At 38.4% G+C, this 20690-nt stretch overlaps 2 protein-coding genes across 2 annotated transcripts; one reads left to right on the top strand and one right to left on the bottom strand.

Moving 5' to 3' along the window:
- Window positions 1-2941: 2941 nt before the first annotated feature.
- Window positions 2942-9832, bottom strand: LOC121320449 (F-box only protein 40-like). Its single transcript, XM_041258784.1, has 4 exons — window positions 9644-9832; window positions 8240-8269; window positions 6164-8017; window positions 2942-5586 (listed from the first exon to the last, which is right to left on the bottom strand). The coding sequence occupies exons 2-4, from the start codon at window positions 8240-8242 to the stop codon at window positions 5383-5385; spliced, it is 2061 nt and encodes a 686-aa protein (XP_041114718.1). The 5' UTR covers window positions 8243-8269; window positions 9644-9832; the 3' UTR covers window positions 2942-5382.
- Window positions 9833-11095: 1263 nt separating this feature from the next.
- On the top strand, window positions 11096-16781 carry LOC121320939 (F-box only protein 40-like). Its single transcript, XM_041259759.1, has 4 exons — window positions 11096-11227; window positions 12067-12140; window positions 12241-14139; window positions 15255-16781. Exons 2-4 carry the CDS (start codon window positions 12138-12140, stop codon window positions 15456-15458), a joined length of 2106 nt encoding a protein of 701 aa, XP_041115693.1. The 5' UTR covers window positions 11096-11227; window positions 12067-12137; the 3' UTR covers window positions 15459-16781.
- Window positions 16782-20690: the final 3909 nt, after the last annotated feature.

Here is a 20690-nt window from a genome sequence, read left to right as displayed (position 1 = left end):
CGTGGAGAGGCTGACCGCACGGAAGCCATGGGCAGGAGGGCTGAAATGAATAAGTAAGATATAAATCCATTTCTTGTTGATCATTGGAAGTATTAGACAAAGCTTGGCTGGAGCCAAAGAGGAAGTGATGTATTGGCCTTTACACTCCTGTTGGTTAGAGAGCGAGAAACTGGCAGAAAATGGTTCACCTCTTCCTGCTTCTGAGACCCCTACCGGACCTTCGAGGCCAGCCACCTATGGCAACATATAATATAATAGCGTCCTAAAAACTCAGTAGTTTCCTATTGTATACTATAGTATATACTAGTATCATATAGTAAATGATGGTGTTTTGGAGGTAATTATAATATGTTTTTTTATATGGTTATGTTAGATTTATTCTTCAGGGTTCACTAGCTTGGCAACATTTGCTTATCTTTGGCGTCTCGGTTTAGTACATTGCTACACATTGGAAATTAATCATTAAAACTGCTAATACAGTACATGTACAGTAGCTTAGCCACAAGAAGTACTCCCTCACAAGGTGCTGTCTAATTTTACTACCGCATAAGGTACTGTCTAATTTTTTAATCTGCAACCTGTACTATTCACATTTCAGAATCCTTTCAGTCTCTGAAAGCAAGCTAGTAGACAAACATGCATCAACTATAGTTTTTTTGTTCTTCAGTCTACGCAGTTTGTTATTTAAGTAGACTACACAAAAGCACAGCAGTTTCTGAAACAGGAAATCTGGAAAGCGAACGCATGTGTTTTTGACCTTTTCAGCTGAATTGATTCAGCACTCAGAATGAAGGCAGCACTCCCAGATTGAAGTGCCATGCTATAAAACTCAAGAATAATAATGCATCCACATCCATAAAGGTTGAACAAAACACACACATGACATTTTGATCATATGCAAGCCATAAACCTGCTGTGCAGCCCTGCTAGTTTATATATCAACTAAACTGTAATCACTAAACTAATGGACCTCTTAATACTTTGAACAATAGGTTGCACATTCATGACAGTTCAGTGTCCACCCAGGGAGTGTGATTTGACACCACCAGAATTTATAAAATCCAACATACAATGTACTATTACAACCCTGAGCTATAAGTATGTGACATTAATCAACTGTTTGACATTTTTCTTGAGACATATATATATACTAAATATACACATAGAACAGGTCCGAGGAGTCCTTTGAAAGTAGCAATTTGTAAGTAGTTACTGATAGTCGGCATACTAAACACTGTTAATTTGGACAGAATGTCACTGTATGCAAACGTTTGTTAGTTAGTAAGTGTGTACTCTTATATTTCAGTAACGCACACGCTGTGTATAATGGCTGTGCAGTGTTGGGTTACATCCCTTATATGACGCACATCCATAAACTATATAGAATACATGGTTTATTCCAACAACGATGGTACAGTATGTGATTCTGTAGTAATGTGGATTGAGTGTAGATATCAAAACCTGCCATTAATGATGGGGATCATGGACATACATAACATTGCTAAAAACAGAGATTGAACTCTGAGAGTCACATTTTGATCTTGCTGGTCATTGAACTCTTTTGAGGTTTCCTAAGCAATTCAGTCTGCAGTAGACTTTTATTAATCTGATTGTTTACTGTGATGGTTTTTGTAGGAGAAAGAAGTATGATAATATAATTCAATTTACACAATGTTTTGAACTGTCTGTTGGACTCATATTTACAACGTGGTATAATTTAGTGGTAAGCGTTAAAAATTGGTACACAGTGTACTGTGCTTGCCCAGGCTGTGCAAATGATTTTATCTCAGAAAACAAGGACACGCCCGTCTGAACGGGGTTCGATGTACTGAGCTTGGCCTCATTTTAATATCTTTTTTTTCAGAATTCAGTAAATGTATGTGCAGCAAATTGGGTTATCTAAAATTGTAAACATATACGATTTTGTAGGTGAACTACAGTTTGTCTTATTCGTAGTGATTTGTGCAGTAGTCAGCCTCAGCATTGACAGCGTACCATCTTGTGGCATTAGGCTGGTCAAGTTTCAGTCTGACAATGTATCGCTTTCTGGCCCTACAACGATGCAGAAAATATTCCACTGAAGACTAAACTGAAATGATCTTTAGCAAACTGCCTTGATTTAAAATGTCTGCCCTACATCTGAGTGAACACACATCTTATTCTTCAGGATTCATTTAAAAGAAATTCTGAAAGAGGTATGGCCAAGCTTAACATCAAAATTGAATCCAATTATTGAAAATAATGCTGGATTACAAATGAAGTAGGACGTGGAAAAGACTATATTGGGAAAAAGTAAATGCTTCACTATTATGATACTATTCATTTCCTTATAGAATATATATGACGTGCCATTAACATCTTTTAGAAGGTTTGTAGCTGTCGTGCCAGGCATTCGGACCATTCGAGTATCCACTACGATTATGCCAATAATACAATACAAATAGATATGGCACTTCCGGTTTTTGCCCTGCCCACTCCAGATGAAGAGTACAGGTACAATCTGTGTATCAGTAAGAGTGTGACGTCTCCGTGTATGAATACGAGTACAGGTAATGGGTCTTCTGCACACCGCTAGGAGAGACTATAAGATTATGTGATTAAAGTTAATTATTATGAATTCGTATCTGCTTGGAGAAGGGGTTACCCATAAACTGAAATGAAAAGACAGAATAGATACAGTACAAAAAAAAGACACAAATTATCTGCACAATTACCAAGCAGATTTACTATGGTAAACTATAATAGGGGGAGAAACAAAGGCTTATATATCCTCAGGTTGGTACTGATTGATAACTTTGTTTGAAATATCATATAAAATTTTATTACAGCAGCTTATAAAAGAAATGCTCACAAAATTAGCATCCCCTTTATGCCTTTTAGCACTTACAGTACTGCAGTATGACAATATTACATGTTTTCTCCTATCGCAGGGCGAGGGTCATGTTTGTGATGGTTGAGGATAACACTTGAACGTCCCCTTTAGGTAAAATTATATGAAATGTGTATAACATTGTTGTATTGAAGCAAAAAGAAAGAAGGAACGAAAAAGAGACAGGAGGCAGAATCATAGTGGGCGATGGAAGTGAGATATTTGAAACAGAACAAATGTGAAGAGTTTACTCCAATAAAATCATGCAATTGAATCTCTTTTATTTTTCTTAAAGGGGTTGAAGATAAAAAAAAATAAAACAATGCGCATCGAAATACAGGCACTTTATCTACATGGATTTACACTGTACCACTTACTAATACAATACTTACTACAAGCTCTTACAGCACTGTAGCACTCAATTGTGTGATTCAGCGGACAGAACTGAACTAAATGACTAGTTAACCTGTTAAACCCCCAGCCTCCCACAGGCAATTTCTGCCTGGAGGGCTATGGCCTTAACAAAGTTGTGTCCCAGATCATGTTCTTGGTGTAAGTACATGTATTAAATGATGTAGCACAAGTGGAAGTACCTAATCGTTGCTGTGCTGGAATCTGCAGGTGAATGATCTAGGAAGTGCATGAATAACAGACTACCTGCAAGTAAGGCATGCAGACTGATAACTTTCTTGAACTTAGTATGGTACTTTGCTTTCATTTTTTTTTTAAAGAAAATACAAAATATGTATTATTGAATACACAAAAAAAAATCCAACAGTGAAGCTACAGAAACACTTGATTGCAAACATCATACAAAGTTAAGGATAAAGACATTCTTCTTAAATTGCCTTTACAAACCAGTAAAGACCAACATGACTTGGTTTCAAGGCTTAGAATAAACAGAATTATATTATATTTAATGCCACTGAAGTCTATCATTTTATAGTTAAGGAGGATTATGTTCTAGAAGCTATGCCACTGCCAGAGCAGAAGGTGTAACGTGATTTCCCTGAAGACTGTTTCATTATCGACTGCCATCCTATGGTTTAAAGGGGAGAGAAGCTGGCTTTGTCTTGTAAACTTTCTTTCATTTGTTTGCACAGATGAGCTTCTAAATCACCCGTTCCATACTCAACTTGTCATAGGGAATACCTAGATGTAGGAATGACATTAATCCTTATTGGTATAGTGAAACTATTTCACTCAACTATTTATCTCCATTAATCAATGTCATGCAATTATGAAACATTTGTATGTTTTCTATAAAATAAAAAAAAACAAACAGAAGTAAAAAGAAAATTGCCAATGGTGTTTTGTCAGAGTAGTTTGAACCACATCACACATAGAATTGACAGGACAATGGCTCCCCCACTTGGTTCAACTATTTTCTGCATTACTATTAGGAAGCACGCATCCATCTACTGTAACCAGCATTAATGGCACCCTGCGTTGTCTTCACCGCCCTCATATCGCGACTCCACTTCAGTTCTGCCACTGATGTGTTGTAAAGACACATTTCAAATAAGATGGTACAACTAATTTGGGACACAATGATCGAGAAAGAGCAATCAAAGCACTGTATCCAATCCTTTAATTTAACTAGGATATGGTTTAATTAGAGGTGTTATTATGAGAGACCGAACAGAGTGGGCAGGGACCTGAACAATCTGATTTCATAAGCTGTTCCACGTTCCATTTGTTTGGCTGAACGTTCCGTCTGAGTAATGAGAAATTCCAAAAATGCATTCCTGGAATGTGTCCTTGTCTGTGCCTCTTATGGAATAACACCTTCTGTTATTGACTGAATAACACATTGTAACAGACCAATACATTTATAATACTCATTAGACTGCCGGTAAAGAAGTCAGATAGTCTAAAACAGTTTTTGTATATAAATGAAATAAATCTTTTTCCACCACTGTGAAGAATTATCTGGTGATGCTTTCCAATTCCTTTGATTAGGCAGTACTGTAGTGTGTCCCCCTCTTGTGGCTCCAAGTAGGAACTGCACCAAAACTGTAAATCATGTTGTTACAAATAAAAAATAATTATGTGCCAAGATTTGCAGTAGCACAGAAGAACTCTTTATATAAAGCAGAGATAATTTTATGATAGTTTCATACTTGTATCACATTCCTTTCTGTTTCTCTATGCTTTTATTTGCATCCTGCTTTACGTGTTCATTTACATGTATATACAGGGGAATTTATGTTAGGAGAATAAACGTAATGGTGGGTAATGTTTCTCGTAAGAAATTTCAGTCTCATCTTAAAGAAACAACAACCACAACAATAGCTTTATCTGTCATATTGGGCCCTATTCACAAATCTGTAACACACAATTTGATATTTGATATTCATCAAAATGTTCTTATTTACTCTTAAAGAACCCACACCGGTATAGTTTCTTGAATAGCAAACTCTATCATTAATAAAACAGACTTTAATTAATAGCACTGAAGTTGTCTTGAGACTGGGAACGATCCCCTTCTTTACCCCTGGTCAGCCTCGCCCTCAAGGCTGTGGTAGAAATATGGATACCAGGGTGCTACTCTCTTGTGATTGTTCTTTGGTCCCACACATTCTGGCCAGGGGGACAGGCTCACTCTTCTGTTCAGTCACATAGAAAGGGCAGACCTTCAGATGCTCAGACATGGAGGGAATGTCATCAAAGCACCAGCTGTCTACAGTGGAAAATAGACAACTGAACTGCCAGACCTGTGAGAGAGAGAGAGAGAGAGAGAGAGAGAGAGAGAGAGAGAGAGAGAGAGAGAGATATGGAGGGGGGGTACTGTCAGAACACAGTTTGCAGTTTTGTTGTGCAGTTGATGCCACTGAATACCAGCATTCATTTCTAGTTAAAATAAGTAAGTCCAGTTATGATGGCAATTTTAGTACTCTTTGCAGTCTAGTGCCAATACTGACTGCAATTTAAAAACACAGTTCAACATCCTACTGTGAAAAATCAGACCCAGCTGACCCAGTGCATGCAGGCATGACTGCAATGACAACTGTGCATGACGACTCGGCCTGCCTGTTGACCTCAACCACCGTGGTGTCTTTTGTATTACATCATTCATTTTAACCAAGCGAAATTGGTAAAACCTTTCACCTTTCATGGGTGAACACATTGAGGAAGCTTTATTAATAACATTCTGAATAACGGTCAATGTACTGATATTTAACAGAAACTATAATTATACAGACATAGTTTGGCATATTAAGTCATGAGTTCTATCCACTACAAGCATCATAGTGACAATGTGCTGACATATGCACATGATCTGTCACTTACCTTCTTCCTTGCTCTCCAGGAAGATCCTCCATGTGAGTATGTTTTCTTTTCCCATTTCAGACTGACCATACCTCGCTCCTGAAGCAGTGTGGAACAGACTTCCCTCATGTAATGAGAGACCTGGGCTAGCTGGGACAAAGCCAAACTATCCAAAAACCCAGCAATGTGCTGCAGTATCTCAAAGGGCAGGCTGCTTAGAGACTCCGGGTTTCTTGCAAGATTAGTTTTCACACCCTCGTAAAGTAAAGGGGAAACCTCTGGCTTGAGGGTGAAGGTGCTGAGTTCCTGACTGTAGGTAACTTTAGCCTTCTGTCTGGCAGGACGGAACTTCCTTTGGCTGTAGGTGCACCCGAGGTAGGACAGAGGGCAACGCTGCTCGAACCAGCCGCTCAGACTAGACTGAATATCCGCATGGACGTTCTTGAAGTGTGACGGAAACTCATCTCGTCTGAAGAAGTGGTGGCACAAGAAAGTGAATGCGGAGCAGGCTTTGTTGTGCCTCGTAGTCACGCTCTCAGCTTGAAGATGAAACTTGAGGTACGGTTTGCTTTCTGCTGTAACGTCAGCCAATGAAGCACTGGTCTTAAACGGTGTGGATTCAAATAAATAGGTCTGTGTCCCAATGTGTATACTTATTCCATCATCTGAAAAGGTTTCTGAGATGAATTTGCCTTTTAATTCTTTTTCCAATGAGCAAACCAATGTAGCCATAACCACATCACATTTTGATATATCATCATTGGTGACACCTAAATCAGAGGTGTCTATCCCCTTGGTTTCTTCTTTCTTTTCTTTTATAGAATCCCCAATGCGATTCCTTATGGCCCGGTAGCTAGTGGGAACCTTAAATGAATGGAGAGTCTGGACAGGTATGGGTTCCAGGCTTCCATATACAAAGTCTTTCTCTCTTGGGGTACAGGCACTAATCTGTCCAAATTGAAGTAGCATTCTTCCATGGTGCACCAGATACATGTTGAAGTCCTTTGAAGCGACCTCGCTTCTGAGCCTCTCCAAAACTCCATCCTGCCAAGGTGCCAAACCCGATATGTCATGATTTAAATGTTCCTCAGCATTAGCCATTTTGTTTCCATCCTTCTGACTGCTGGTTGTCTCCCGTGTCTCTGCAGACTTTTCAGCGTGCTTGCAGCTATGCTTATCCTTGCTAAACATGCTTTCCCACGCATTGTACTTACCCAGGTTTGCCACGTTTTGGTCCTTTGCCAAAGCTTCTCGCTCAGCTTGAGTCATCTCAGCAACTTCTTCCCCACTAAATACCCTCACATTGGGATCTGTGAAGTCACTAGCAAGAGCAGACGATGACATATCAGGGCATTCTCCACCCACTGCCCCTTCAGCTTCTAGTCCCAACCTTTCATCTACAACTTCAGGGGCTTCTAGTTGTTCCATCAACTCGGGAAAGAGGGGTGCCAGTTTTAATGAGTTGAATAGGGCTCTTTGGTCTCTGAGAGCCATAGAAAGGTCTAAATTCTCCTCAGAGTATGGTTCTTTCATTACATTCTCGTTGAGAACGGTCTTTGTTTCTATTAGAGGCCAGCGGTTCCATTCCATGGAGCAGTTCACGGTGCTTGCTGGACAGACCTCCAGATGCTTAGCGAGTTTGAAACGGAGCATGGAGAATGGGCAACCGTATTCAGCATTAAGGCAGGGGACCTTTTCCTGCGGGCACAACAGTTTGTGTTCTTCCTCCTTGCACATATGGAAAACCGCCCCACAGTGAAGCCGACAGTTTATTACCATGCAGGAGACGGATATTTCTATTGACGCCCGGCATCGACTGCTGAAGCATTTTTCACAGTGCTTGTGTTGGCCAGTGGGGGGTCTTTTGTTTCTTCCCTAAACACGACTCAACAAGAAATGAAGGCTCTTATTAATCAAAATGAAAAGGCAGATTACATAAAAGAATTGAAACTAAAAAAAGAAATAAGCCTAGTGTCTAGTTGCTATTTAGAGAGAACCTTTAATACGCTTACATTTGCAGACTCAGAATGTTACTGTCACTCCTAATTTACATAACTAATTATAACTTCAGTTGTGAGAAGGAAACAGAAAACGTACCATTGATGTACCAAGTGAATGTCCTTCAGTCTGTAAAGATACAAGATGAAATTAACTGAAATGCATCATATTTTAAATGATCTCTAAAAACCACGAACTTGTAGTGGACAATCTTTTTTAAATGATTTTGTAAAACATTGCTGAAAATGAATGTGACTCTGTACTCTTTGTATGTTCAGTGTACTATCTAGAAAGCTTCAGCATTTCATACAATTACTATACATCAGCAGAGCTGAAACCATATTGTGGAATTCTTTTGAACCAGGAACTTCCCAAAAGAAGGACAACTAGGACTACAAGCACTGTTAGCATAAGGTAGATTTTGATATAGAGAAAAAATGATTTTAGTTAATTATACAGCAGGGCTCAGAACCACTCATAATGCTTATTTTTATTTAATCATTTAGCAGACACTTTTATCCAAAGCGACTTACAGAGACTTGGGGAGGAACTAAGAATGATCAACAACTGCTTCTGCAGGTCTCTTACAATAGGACCTTGGTTTTATGTCTCATGCGAAGGGTAAGCAGGTTGTTGTATAGCTTTAGCCCTTTAATTACTACACATGCACCTTGACAGGGTATTTGAGATGTTCTCGCATAGGTTTTTTTAATCTATTTTCCTACCTCATATTATCCACAGAAGCACTGCCACTAAGGTATTGAAAAAATAAGGTAAATACAATACTTAGCACTTAATTAAAGCTCCTTTGATACCAATTAGATTACTGGTAATTTACTGACCACAATTACAATATACAGCACTTTATAATAAAGGGTAAATAAACAAATAAACACTGTACAAATAGTCAAGATATCAAGTAACCCATTTTTTTTTCAAAGATTTGTGTTTTGTGTCAATCAATTCAAAGTTATATTCTTACATTTTTTAATCTTTCTGGTCTTGGAAAAGTTCAAGCAAATGTCTAATTTTCATAATCCTGAACATCCGATTCAACTAAAGTGAAGTTTAAACTGATTCCTTTAATGTTAAGATTTTAAAATTGAAGCACTCCATGCAATAGTGACACAATGCAAATATTGTGGATGCCCATGCTTGTTGATTTGTGTTATTACAAATCAACATGTATGAAATATGGATGTATCAGTGCTGCAGGGAGCCTAGTTTAAACTCTTCAGAGTGAAATAAAACAATTAGCAGAATGCAATGAGCAGACGTCCACTCAGAACACTAATGTAACTGCTGCTCATGCAGCTAGGCTGTTTCTTGTTAGTCTCACTCTGTTTAACATGATTTTACTCTCAGAGAATGTGTCCTTACTTCTGCTCTTGCTTACTTGTAAGTATTTCATTGAAACTAGTGTTGTGTTGTTTTTTTCTCCGCTTGAGAATGAAGCAAACCTTTATTTATAGAAGCAAAGAACTGTAGCAACAGTATTCTTACCTGTTTAAGTGTAAAGTAAATCTAGGTCCTTTTCTGAAGCAGTCTTGCGGATGTGCATGTGTTTGTGGATGTTCATGTTAAAAATAGACCTGCTGGGCACAAGCAGTTCAGGGTAACGTGACTGTGCCACTTTAAGAGCAGCTTGTGTTACCAAATTCTTAATTATTTGACTGTAAAATACATAATAACATTAAAACTGGAGTTAAACCATGTCAGTCTAACGTGTGTGTGTGTGTGTGTGTGTGTGTGTGTGTGTGTGTGTGTGTGTGTGTGTGTGTGTGTGTGTGTGTGTGTTTGGCATTGTCAATCTGTGAAAGCACTCTAAATACCACATGTATCAAGCGCTTGCTGGAGCAGTAAGAATATATATTTTTTGCTCCTAGTAAGTAGTTCTCAAATGAAAAGATGTGCTAACGGTACTCTATTGACCATTTGATGGTATAGGGCAGCAGTACAATGAATCACAATGCAAGCCCAGACCATGACAACAGCAACGAAATGGACTGACTGAAAATAATATTACCAACGTCATAGAAAAAATCATTCAGGCCCGTGTGACTCCCTCCTTTGGTGGGGGGGGGGAGGGGGGGGGGGGGGTGGTTGGCTACTCCTGCCACAAAGAATCAACTTGTGGCTGCGTTTGACACACTGCTCAAAGCATAGGCTTTTCACCCTTATTACATCATAGCACAGACCTGTAACGCTGGTACTGTATAATAGAAAGCAAAACATTTCTCATTTTACAAACTTCTTAACAAAAGTGCTCGTCATTAAACAAAATGGAGAGTCACATAGCAGTAATACACACACTGTAAGCTTCATTTAAACTTTTAAAATTGGCTAAAATAGCTCATTTGATATACCATTGAACCTCTCTTAATTCTAATGCATATATTGTACATATTGTAATAGGTCCCCCTAGCAGATGTACTCACTAGAACTCGCTCTTAAATGTAATTACTTACTGTGTTCTTTATTTTGATCTTATTTGAATCTGATCTAATTTTCTACTGATTTTACTATACTTTATAACTGTTCTTATCTGTAATGTCATATTCTGTAATGTGATATTATATAATGTGATGTTATATAATGTGACATTTTCTAATGTGATATTCTGTAATATGATATTTTATAATGTGATATTTTGTAATTTGATACATTGTACTGTGATACTTTATAACAACTGTAAGCCATCCTGGATAAGGGCGTCTGCTAATAAATAAATAATTATAATAATCTGTATACAAACTTAAACATGTGACTGTAGGTGACTTTAAAAACTCTAGGAAAACATATAGCATACATTGCAAATGATCGTATTATTAAATAAAAGGAAAATAGTCTAGTTTTAATTAATACCAATGCTCATAGCACCTTGAAAAAAAAACCTGTAAACCACAACAGATAATGCACAGCAATCTTTGGTCTGGTAACATGAGCTGGTCGATCACTGTCACATTACCACAGTCTGGTTGCATGTGCACTGGTTTATTTTTAACATCGTGAACACTACAGACATTTCACCAGCAAGGCAACCTTTCAACTACTATGCAGCCCAGGACTCTCCTAACACTTGCGAAGGTAAGAACAACATTTTAATAGCTTTACGTACCACAAAATTAAGACCCTTATGCCACTTCTTACTCTCAAAGACAGTTGTTTTTGCAACAACCTGTAGAAAACTTAAACCAAAACCATAAGCTCTGTTGCTTTAAGTAAAGTGTTTTGCATGAAGGCCTCTGTTTGATTGCTATTTTATTGTAACTGATTCATAATAGTCAAATGATAGAACTGAATGCTTAATGCCTAACTATGAACTTCATTGCAGCTGTAATAACATGAGCTTTAAAGGGTTGTGCAACTGTGACATTAGGATATTCCTTTTCAAAGGTCATCATGAAACCTCAACTAACCATTAAATGCAGAGAATATTTGCGATTGTCATTGGTTGATATTTAAAGGAGAAAGACTGCTGTGAGGAATGTGTTTGGCAGAGTTTTTGGACAGGCATTATTGTATGGCAATGCAATGATGTCATTATGCATATCCAAAATGTCTGAACTGCAGTGTGGGTATAAATACTTAGCAATACTTAGCAGTAAGAGATTCTTGAAAGATAGTTCAGTGTGTGTGGTGGGGGTAGCTTCCTGTATCCTTCTAAATCAGCCCTGGATCTGTCATCAACAGAACAAAACCTTTAAAACTGGTGTTACTTTTGCAAGTTAGCATCGTTGATAAGCTAAGACATAAATAACAGTGGCAGTCTTAATAGGGCCTTCAAAGTGTAGAGGCCTTTTGTTATTATTGGGATGCAAATCATTTCTGAATGCTGCTTTCCAGCCACTGTCATTGACAAGTCTAAATTACTCACACCAGAGATTCATCTGTTAAATATCTTTTCTTCTTTTTCTTCTTTTCAGGGATATCTTTTACTCTTTGGATTGCTCTTGTAACCTTTTTGTATACTCGCAGGAATCCAGTTGGTGCAGCAATGGTAAGTTTCCTGTCTCCATAGACAAACAGTGGGGATTTGTTTTTAAATTTTTAATTAGAGCTTTTACATATTTATATATTTTTTTTGCTGACTTCTTTAGGGAAAAAACAAAAGACCCCCGGCTGGCCAACACAAGCACTGTGAAAAGTGCTTCAGCTGTCGATGCAGGGCCCCAATAGAAATATCCATCTCCTGCATGGTGATAAACTGTCGGCTTCACTGTGGGGCGGTTTTCCATATGTGCAAGGAGGAAGAGCACAAACTGCTGTGCCTGCAGGAAAAGGTCCCCTGCCTTAATGCTGAATATGGCTGCCCATTCTCCATGCTCCGTTTCAAACTCGCTAAGCATCTGGAGGTCTGTCCAGCAAGCACTGTGAGCTGCTCCATGGAATGGAACCGCTGGCCTCTAATAGAAACAGACACCATTCTCAACGAGAATGTAATGAAAGAACCATATTCTGAGGAGAATTTAGACCTGTCTATGGCTCTCAGAGACCAAAAAGCCCTATTCAATTCTTTAAAAATGAGATCCCTCTTTCCTGAGTTGACAGAACAAGTCCCTGAAGTTAGAGATGGAGCTTCAGAACTAGGAGCAGAAGGGGCAGAACTAGAAGCTGGATGCTCTGGTCAAGCCACTGCTTCAGGAAGCAATATCTTTATAGATTCTGTGGGGAGGGTATTTAGTGGGGAAGAAGTTATTGAACTGACCCAAGCTGAGCGTGAAGCTTTGGCAAAGAATACAAATGTGGCAGACTTTGAAAGGTATGACATCTGGGAGAACATGTTTAGTAAGGAGAAGAGCAGCTGCAAACACACTGAAAAGGCTTTAAAGAAACAAAGTCACACAGGGCACAAAGATCAGGCTGCATCCAGCAGTAAAAAACAGCAGGTAGAGCCTCAGAATGATACAAACGGGGAGGCTGAAGCTGAAAGATATCTTGATAAGACGGGTCAAGCACCTTGGCAGGATGGGGTTCTGGAAAGGCTAAGCAAACAGGTCACCCCAATGGAATACAACATGTATCTGGTGCACAATGGCAGCATGCTGATTAACTTTGGCCAGATTGATGCCTGTACCCCAAGAGACAGGGAATTTGTTTACGAAAGCATAGAACCAATGGAACTCAAAAGTGTCCAAACATTTAAGGTTCCCAAAAGTTACCGTGCCAAAAGGTCATACGGTGGGATGTCTTCAATGAAGAAAGAACACAAGGCCGTTGACACATCTGATTTAGGTGTCACCGAAGATGAAATACCGACATGGGATGAGATTAGGGCTTCCTTACTTTGTTCATTAGAAAGAGAATTAAAAGGTCATGTCATCTCAGAGACCAAGGGAAGTGACGGGGTGACTATAGACTTTGGAACACAGACTTATTCATTTGAATCAACACCGTTTAAGCCAGATTGTTCATTGGCTGACATTACAGCAGACCGGAGTCCGTTCCTCAGTTTTCATCTTCAACCTGAAAGCGTGACTAACAGGCACAACAAAGTCAGCTCCGTGTTCACCTTGTTTTGCCACCACTTCTTCAGACGCGACGAGTTTCCTTCACACTTCAAGAACATCCATGCTGATATGCAGTCTAGTCTGAGCGGCTGGTTCGAGCAGCGTTGCCCTCTGTCCTACCTCGGGTGCACCTACAGCCAAAGGAAGTTCCGTCCTGCCAGACAGAAGGCTAAAGTTACCTACAGTCAGGAACTCAGCACCTTCATTCTCAAGCCAGAGGTTTCTTCTTTACTCTTCGAGGGTGTGAAAACTAATCCTGCCCTCAGAAAACATGCAAGTAACCTGGACTCCCTGAGCAGCCTGCCCCTTGAGATGCTGCAGCACATCGCTGGGTTTTTAGATAGCTTGGCTTTGTCCCAGCTAGCCCAGGTCTCTCAGTACATGAGGGAAGTCTGTTCCACACTGCTTCAGGAGCGAGGTATGGTCAGTCTGAAATGGGAAAAGAAAACATACTCACATGGAGGATCTTCCTGGAGAGCAAGGAAGAAGGTAAGCGATAGATGGAGGTATATTCAGCATATTGTCACTATGATACTTGTAGGGCCTTCAAACTTAATTTAATTTCAAAAGCTACTTCTGTAAAACAGCATGTTATAGTTGTATTTAAATACACAGTGTCAGCAATTTCTCTACAAAAAGATCCATCTATGAAAAGTTGGATTTCCTTGTACTTATTTTACCCATTAAGCCTTGGTAAATGTGAATGGCATACTACAGAACCTACTATAGTTATGCTGCTAACCTATGTGGGCAGTTTATTGCACAGTGGTCAGAGCAGTCCTGTGTGTTATTATAACCTTTGGGATGACCTTTGGCAAGCCCTCATAAAACATGTATTGTGGTAGACTATGGTAAAATCATTGTAAAAGTGCAGTAATGTGTTGTAAAGTTTCAGATAACTGTAGTGTTTATTGGGTGGGTGGGGGGGGGGGGGGGACACAATGATGCTGTCTGTCCAAATACATTTTGTTCTGACAATACCCTCTCTCTCTCTCTCTCTCTCTCTCTCTCTCTCTCTCTCTCTCTCTCTCTCTCTCTCTCTCTCTCTCTCTCTCTCTCTCTCTCTTTCTCTCTCTCTCTCTCTCTCTTTCTCTCTCACTCTTTCTTTGTCTCTTTATCTCTCTCTCTCTCTCTCTGTCTCTCTCTCTCTCTCTCTCTCTTTCTCTGTCTCTCTCTCTCTTCTCTCTCTCCCTCTCTCTTTCTCTCTCTTTAACATTCTAATAAAGCTTCCTCAATGTGTTCACCCACGAAAGGTGAAAGGTTTTACCAATTTCGCTTGGTTAAAATGAATGATGTAATACACAAGACACCACGGTGGTTGAGGTCAGTGGACAGGCCGAGTCGTCATGCACAGTTGTCATTGCAGTCATGCCTGCATGCACTGGATCAGTTGGGTCTTGGCAGTCAGTATTGGCACTAGACTGCAAAGAACAGTTAAATTGCCATCATAACTGCACATACTGATTTTAACTAGAAATGAATTTGGTATCAACTGTACTGCAAAACTGTGAACTGTGTTCTAACAGTTTACCCCCCCCCCCCCCCCCCCCTCTCTCTCTCTCTCTCTCTCTCTCTCTCTCTCTCTCTCTCTCTCTCTATCGCAGGTCTGGCAGTTCAGTTGTCTATTTTCCACTGTAGACAGCTGGTGCTTTGATGACATTCCCTCCATGTCTGAGCATTTGAAGGTCTGCCCTTTTTATGTTACTGAACAGAGGAGTGAGCCTGTACCCCTGGCCAGCATGTGTGGGACCAAAGAACAATTACAAGAGAGGAGCACCCTGGTATCCATGTTTCTACCACAGCCGTGAGGGCGAGGATGACCAGGGGTAAAGGAGAAACAGATCAACTGTTTTTAGGAACTTATAAGAGTTCTTAACATCAAGACAAGACATATTATAAAAGTACTAATATAAAAGCTCACAGTGGCAGATATTGTGCAAGCAAGGTGAAGCAAGGAGTATGGTTAAATGTGATTAAGCACAGACCACTAGATGGCACTATAATATTGTAAAGTACAGTGACTTGAAGAGCAGACAAGTACTGTAAGGTCATCAGTCCCTGTTTTAGGCACATGCAACCCATGCAATTGCTGTTGTTGTGGCTCAGTTACTATAAAAAAAAAGACTTATTAGCCATTTTGCTGTTCTTTTCATCTATACGCCACAAGCCATAAACAGAATAACCGGTTTAAAGCTTATGTCAGTATGTGCTGCATAATCATGAAACCTACGATTTAAGATAAAAACAGTAAGCCATTTAAAAATGAACTAATTTCAACACACTGCAATCAAAGTTTGCTTTCGCTTGCCGTCAATGCTGTAAACTTGAGGGGAATACATGTATAGGTTTCTCACAGGCATAGGACTGTGTGTTTGAATGCATGGAAGGCCATCTGGGTTAAAAATGTGTTATCCAGTAGATGTTTCAAATATTTAGTACACGTTCTAATTTGACTTTAGTATGTGGTGTAATTCTAATTATTATACATACTCATTTGGCCAGTATCTGCAATGATGTACAGTGCTGGATGGATTATCTGAGACCATTAAACTAGTTTGTTTGTCCATGCACTTGCAGTTAGTCTTAAACTATAAAAACATAATCATAGATTAATTAGGCTTCGGCTCTGAAGTAACATGGTCTGAAGAATGAATCTTTGAACATTTTAACTATTATAGACCTTAAACCAAGGAAGTTCACTGAAACGGAAAACTATATTTTTCGACAGCCCTAAAGAAGAATAATTTGGTTCATGATGAAAAAAAGGTTCTCATTTTGGTGGAATGGTTGAGTGTTGGGAAAGGAATTAGATGTCTCCCAGAACACAGCCTTTTCTTCTGTATTTTAACAGTAATTGGTACTGACATCCTAATGTTTTGTGTAAATGACTAAATCCTTGGACATTTTTAAAGTTTGCATTAAATCATATCCCTAAGACAATAATCTTATTACAAACACTAATCTTATACAGAAACACTCATCAATCATTTACAACTTCACGCAGTTTATTTAAATTGGAGAAAACTGGCTGAATATCGCACAGCTACATTGTGTTTTCAAAGCATTTCAATTATGGGTTTTTTCTTTCACCCCATAATCTTAATCCTATTACAAATGCAATAAACATCTAACTAAACTAATCTGCACATATTTAAGTGTGGATAGAGGCGTTTGTGAAACTAGGTGGCTCAGATACAAAAAATATAATCATATTTAATGTGTAAGTGCCTTAAATGGTTAGACATTTTCATCAATTTAATCAAATAATTCAATATTTAAGTAATAGCAAAGTGTGTATATATATATATATATATATATATATATATATATATATATATATATATATATATATATATATATATATATATATACTTTGCAAAACTTTTATACATGTTGCATTTTTCTACTCTGATGCATTTTGAGCATCAACAATTTACTCAAAGCCTGCACTAGTGTTTTCTACTATTATAACAACCTTGACTTGCATAAAGAAGGAAAAACACAGAGTGAAATAGCTCGCATCACTTGATTTTCAAGGTGTGGTATCTGAAGCATAATCAACAAGTATAGAGAAACATCATCTGTAATTGACAAACCCAGGACTGGAAAACCCAAAATCTGTTTAACAAGGATGAGCAATACTTGAAGAAAATATCCTTAAGGAATAAAAAGAAGACAAGCATTGAATTGACAACAGAGCTGGCAGAAGGCACAGGTGTCATTGTCCATCAAATCAACAGTACGAAGGTCTCTCTTGAAATCAGGACTTAAAGGATGTGTTGCAGTAAGAATACCTCTGTTAAGAAAGGGGAACAAGACTAGAAGGCTAAAATATGCACAAGAACACAGAAACTGGACTACAGAACAATGGTCAAAGGTGCTTTGGACTGTTGATGGATGGACAACGACACCTGTGCCTTCAGTTCTTTTCAGTTCTATATGTAGTAGATTTCTATTGTAGTATCTATAATAGAACCGGTTTTGCATCTCTTTCGCTTTAATTTGAAAGTCAGAAGTATTGCTGCGATTCTATTTACCATAATCAACACATCCAGAAAATGAATTTCAGACTGGTTATATTCCATAGTAAATTTTAACGTTGGGCTAATGTTGTTTATATAATCTTTGAACAAAAATCAATCTTTTTCAGATCCTCTCCATACTAATGTATCTTTTCCCAAAATATAACACACAGTAAGTGGATTAGAAGCAATGTCATTAATATGTTGTCTTTCCCAGTAGCCCATAGAATTATGATATAATTTGGCACAAAGGTCGAGCCCATAGCTATACCTTGTGTTTGTCTTTAAATAAAAAAAATTATAATTAGATGATAATATAAATCAGTTTATTCTAGAAGTAAATCTGTAGAACGACATTACATCCAACCCATCTCTATGTGATATATTAGTGTATAGGCTTTCAACAACAAATTAAACCAAAGAAGCTATTTGTCGTTACTTAAATATTACATTATTTGATTTTTATCGATGAACAAGTTTAACCATTTAAGGAGCTTACACACTAAAATATGATTATAATTTTTTGTATCCAAGCCACCTACTTTCACAAACACCTCTAAAAGAAAAATCAACAATGACTAAGGGGTTCTGAAATAGAGTATTGGTCTACCTGGAGGTTTCAAAGAGTTCTTATGTATTTTAGGTAAAGTATAGAAAAAGCACGTAACAGGAAATTTCACTTTTAAGAAGGCCAGTTGACTCTGTGATTGAGTTATTTTCCATAGCATTATTAAGAATTTTGTCTCTTTTTTGTTTAAGTACAGGAATTGGGTCACTACTGAGTTGTTCAGAGAACTCTGTGTTATTTAGTTGTCTTTACATTTCAGCCTCATAATCATCTGTATTACAATTGACCCCCCTTTATCAGCAGGGTTGATTATGGTTTCAACATTGTTTTCCAGTTCTTTGATAGCTTTTTTTTTATCAGGTTTATTCTTATGTGTATATTTACAACTTATGCGTGTATTGATTTTTTTCTATATCTTTCTCCACTAATTTACTAAATGTAATCAATATAGGGTTTAATGTCCCTACAGGGAAGAAGTTTAGATTTTTTTCTTAAATTTATCAATAGATGTAAATGTAGGTACTGTTCCAGTTGTAATTTTAGTTACGAAACAATGCTTGAGATGCAGATAATGAACTTATAATAATCATTTTCAGTTTAAATGCATAAACCTTATTGGTCGGAACAAAAGAAAGGCCTTTTTTAAGAACAGTTAATTAAGTCTCAGTAAGTTCATGTTTAGAGATGTTAATCACTGCTGTTTTTTGCTCCTTGTAATCATTCTCTGTGTATAGTGCCTTTTGTCTCTTACCGCGCCTCATTTTCCTCGTCCTCCTCTTTGATACCGTAGGTTGGAGTTCGAGGTGGGTGTAAAAAACGATTGTATCTTGGTATTGTAGAGTCACTCAAGTGTCCCGAGTCACTTGATTCCCCCTCACTGACTGTCAAGGAATGGCCATCTGTAGAGTAGTATGTGTCTCAGTGTTGATATATCCTCAGTTTACCATTCCAAAATTAGATCCATCAAACATTTATTCAATATCTGTTCCCACTTCTTTTGGAACTCTGGAATTTTAGCTCCAAATGTTGGTTGCTCTAAATATATACTGTATTGCTTAGAATTATCACTGCCCTCGCTTGAATAGACACAACCCCTGAATAAGCACGGCACTCAGATATCAGACTTGTAATAGGCGCCTCCCTTGAGTAAGCGCGCACTCAGATATCACACTTGTAATAAACACTGACCCTGAATAAGCGCTGCACTCAGATATCACACTTGTAATAAACACTGACCCTGAATAAGCGCTGCACTCAGATATCACACTTGTAATAAACACTGACCCTGAATAAGCGCTGCACTCAGATATCACACTTGTACTAGATGCCTCCCTTGAATAAGCGCCACACTCAGATATCACACTTGTAATAGACACTGCCCTTGAATTTTTATTGCTTTTTTCCCTACCCCAGCTCAAATAAATGCAGTCCTTTAATAAAGAAACGCATAAAAACACAGTATGGCAAAACATTACAAAAGGAAACTATTAATTGAATAAACTTGAATAAAATGTATTTAAAATAATACAATTGATGATTGATGGTAGTCCATCGTTGTCGAAGATGGCAGCCTGCTGGTTTCCTCATCTCACATTTGAGTTTCGACGATGAACCCACTGATGACTAATAAGTCCTATCTTTGCTCGGAAGTACTTTCCACAGTCTGGACACTAAATGTTGCTTGAGAAACTGGTTGGTTTTGACGAAACTTTAAAGTTTTGGTTTTTGGTTTTGACATACTGTAAAGACTACACACTCAGAAAGACTATTGTTACCGACAGGGGGCTATAATGCCTGAAGCCGCAGGCTTCCATATACATCTCTGGTTTCATCAGTATTTTCCTGAGGAACACTACTGATCTCTTTACTGCCCCGTTTGTACTGCCCCTCACCAGCACATCACCACTGTTGGTTACTTTCAGGGCCCCTCTATATTCGTCCGCCTTTATTTCCAACTTTTTAAAACCTTTATTACAGGTCTAACAATTTTGGGTCGGTAAATGGGCATTCTTGGCACACACTCTTTACTGGGCTTAATCTGCCCTCTGTACAATTTACCTCAGGGAAGGGCAATTCCCCTTTTAATTGAACCAGGTTATTGAACCCTGGGTAGTCTCTACCCAGTATCACCTCATGAGGGAGCCTTGGAATCACACCTACTCTTAAAGTATTCTACACACTGGGACACTGAATTTTTGAAAATGTGTCAGGTTGAACTTTAAATTTGGATCAACTGAATAGACCCCTGTGGTTTTAACCACAGCACTTGAATCATATAGAGCTTGAAAGTAAAAGCTGACCAATAAACACAAAGACAAGATATTCTTGTGGCTGATAAAGAGAATGGTTGACTGCCAGCGGGGTTTCAATCCTTACTCACTGAACTGAGGGTTAGCAGTTTCCTTGGTGACAAGATGAACGGTTGACTCTAAAGATGAAACACATATGTA

Source organism: Polyodon spathula, chromosome 9 (assembly GCF_017654505.1).
Source record: "Polyodon spathula isolate WHYD16114869_AA chromosome 9, ASM1765450v1, whole genome shotgun sequence".
Taxonomy (NCBI): Eukaryota; Metazoa; Chordata; class Actinopteri; order Acipenseriformes; family Polyodontidae; genus Polyodon; species Polyodon spathula.
The sequence above is the reverse complement of the archived record's forward strand: the minus strand, read 5'-3'. Positions and strand labels throughout refer to the sequence as shown.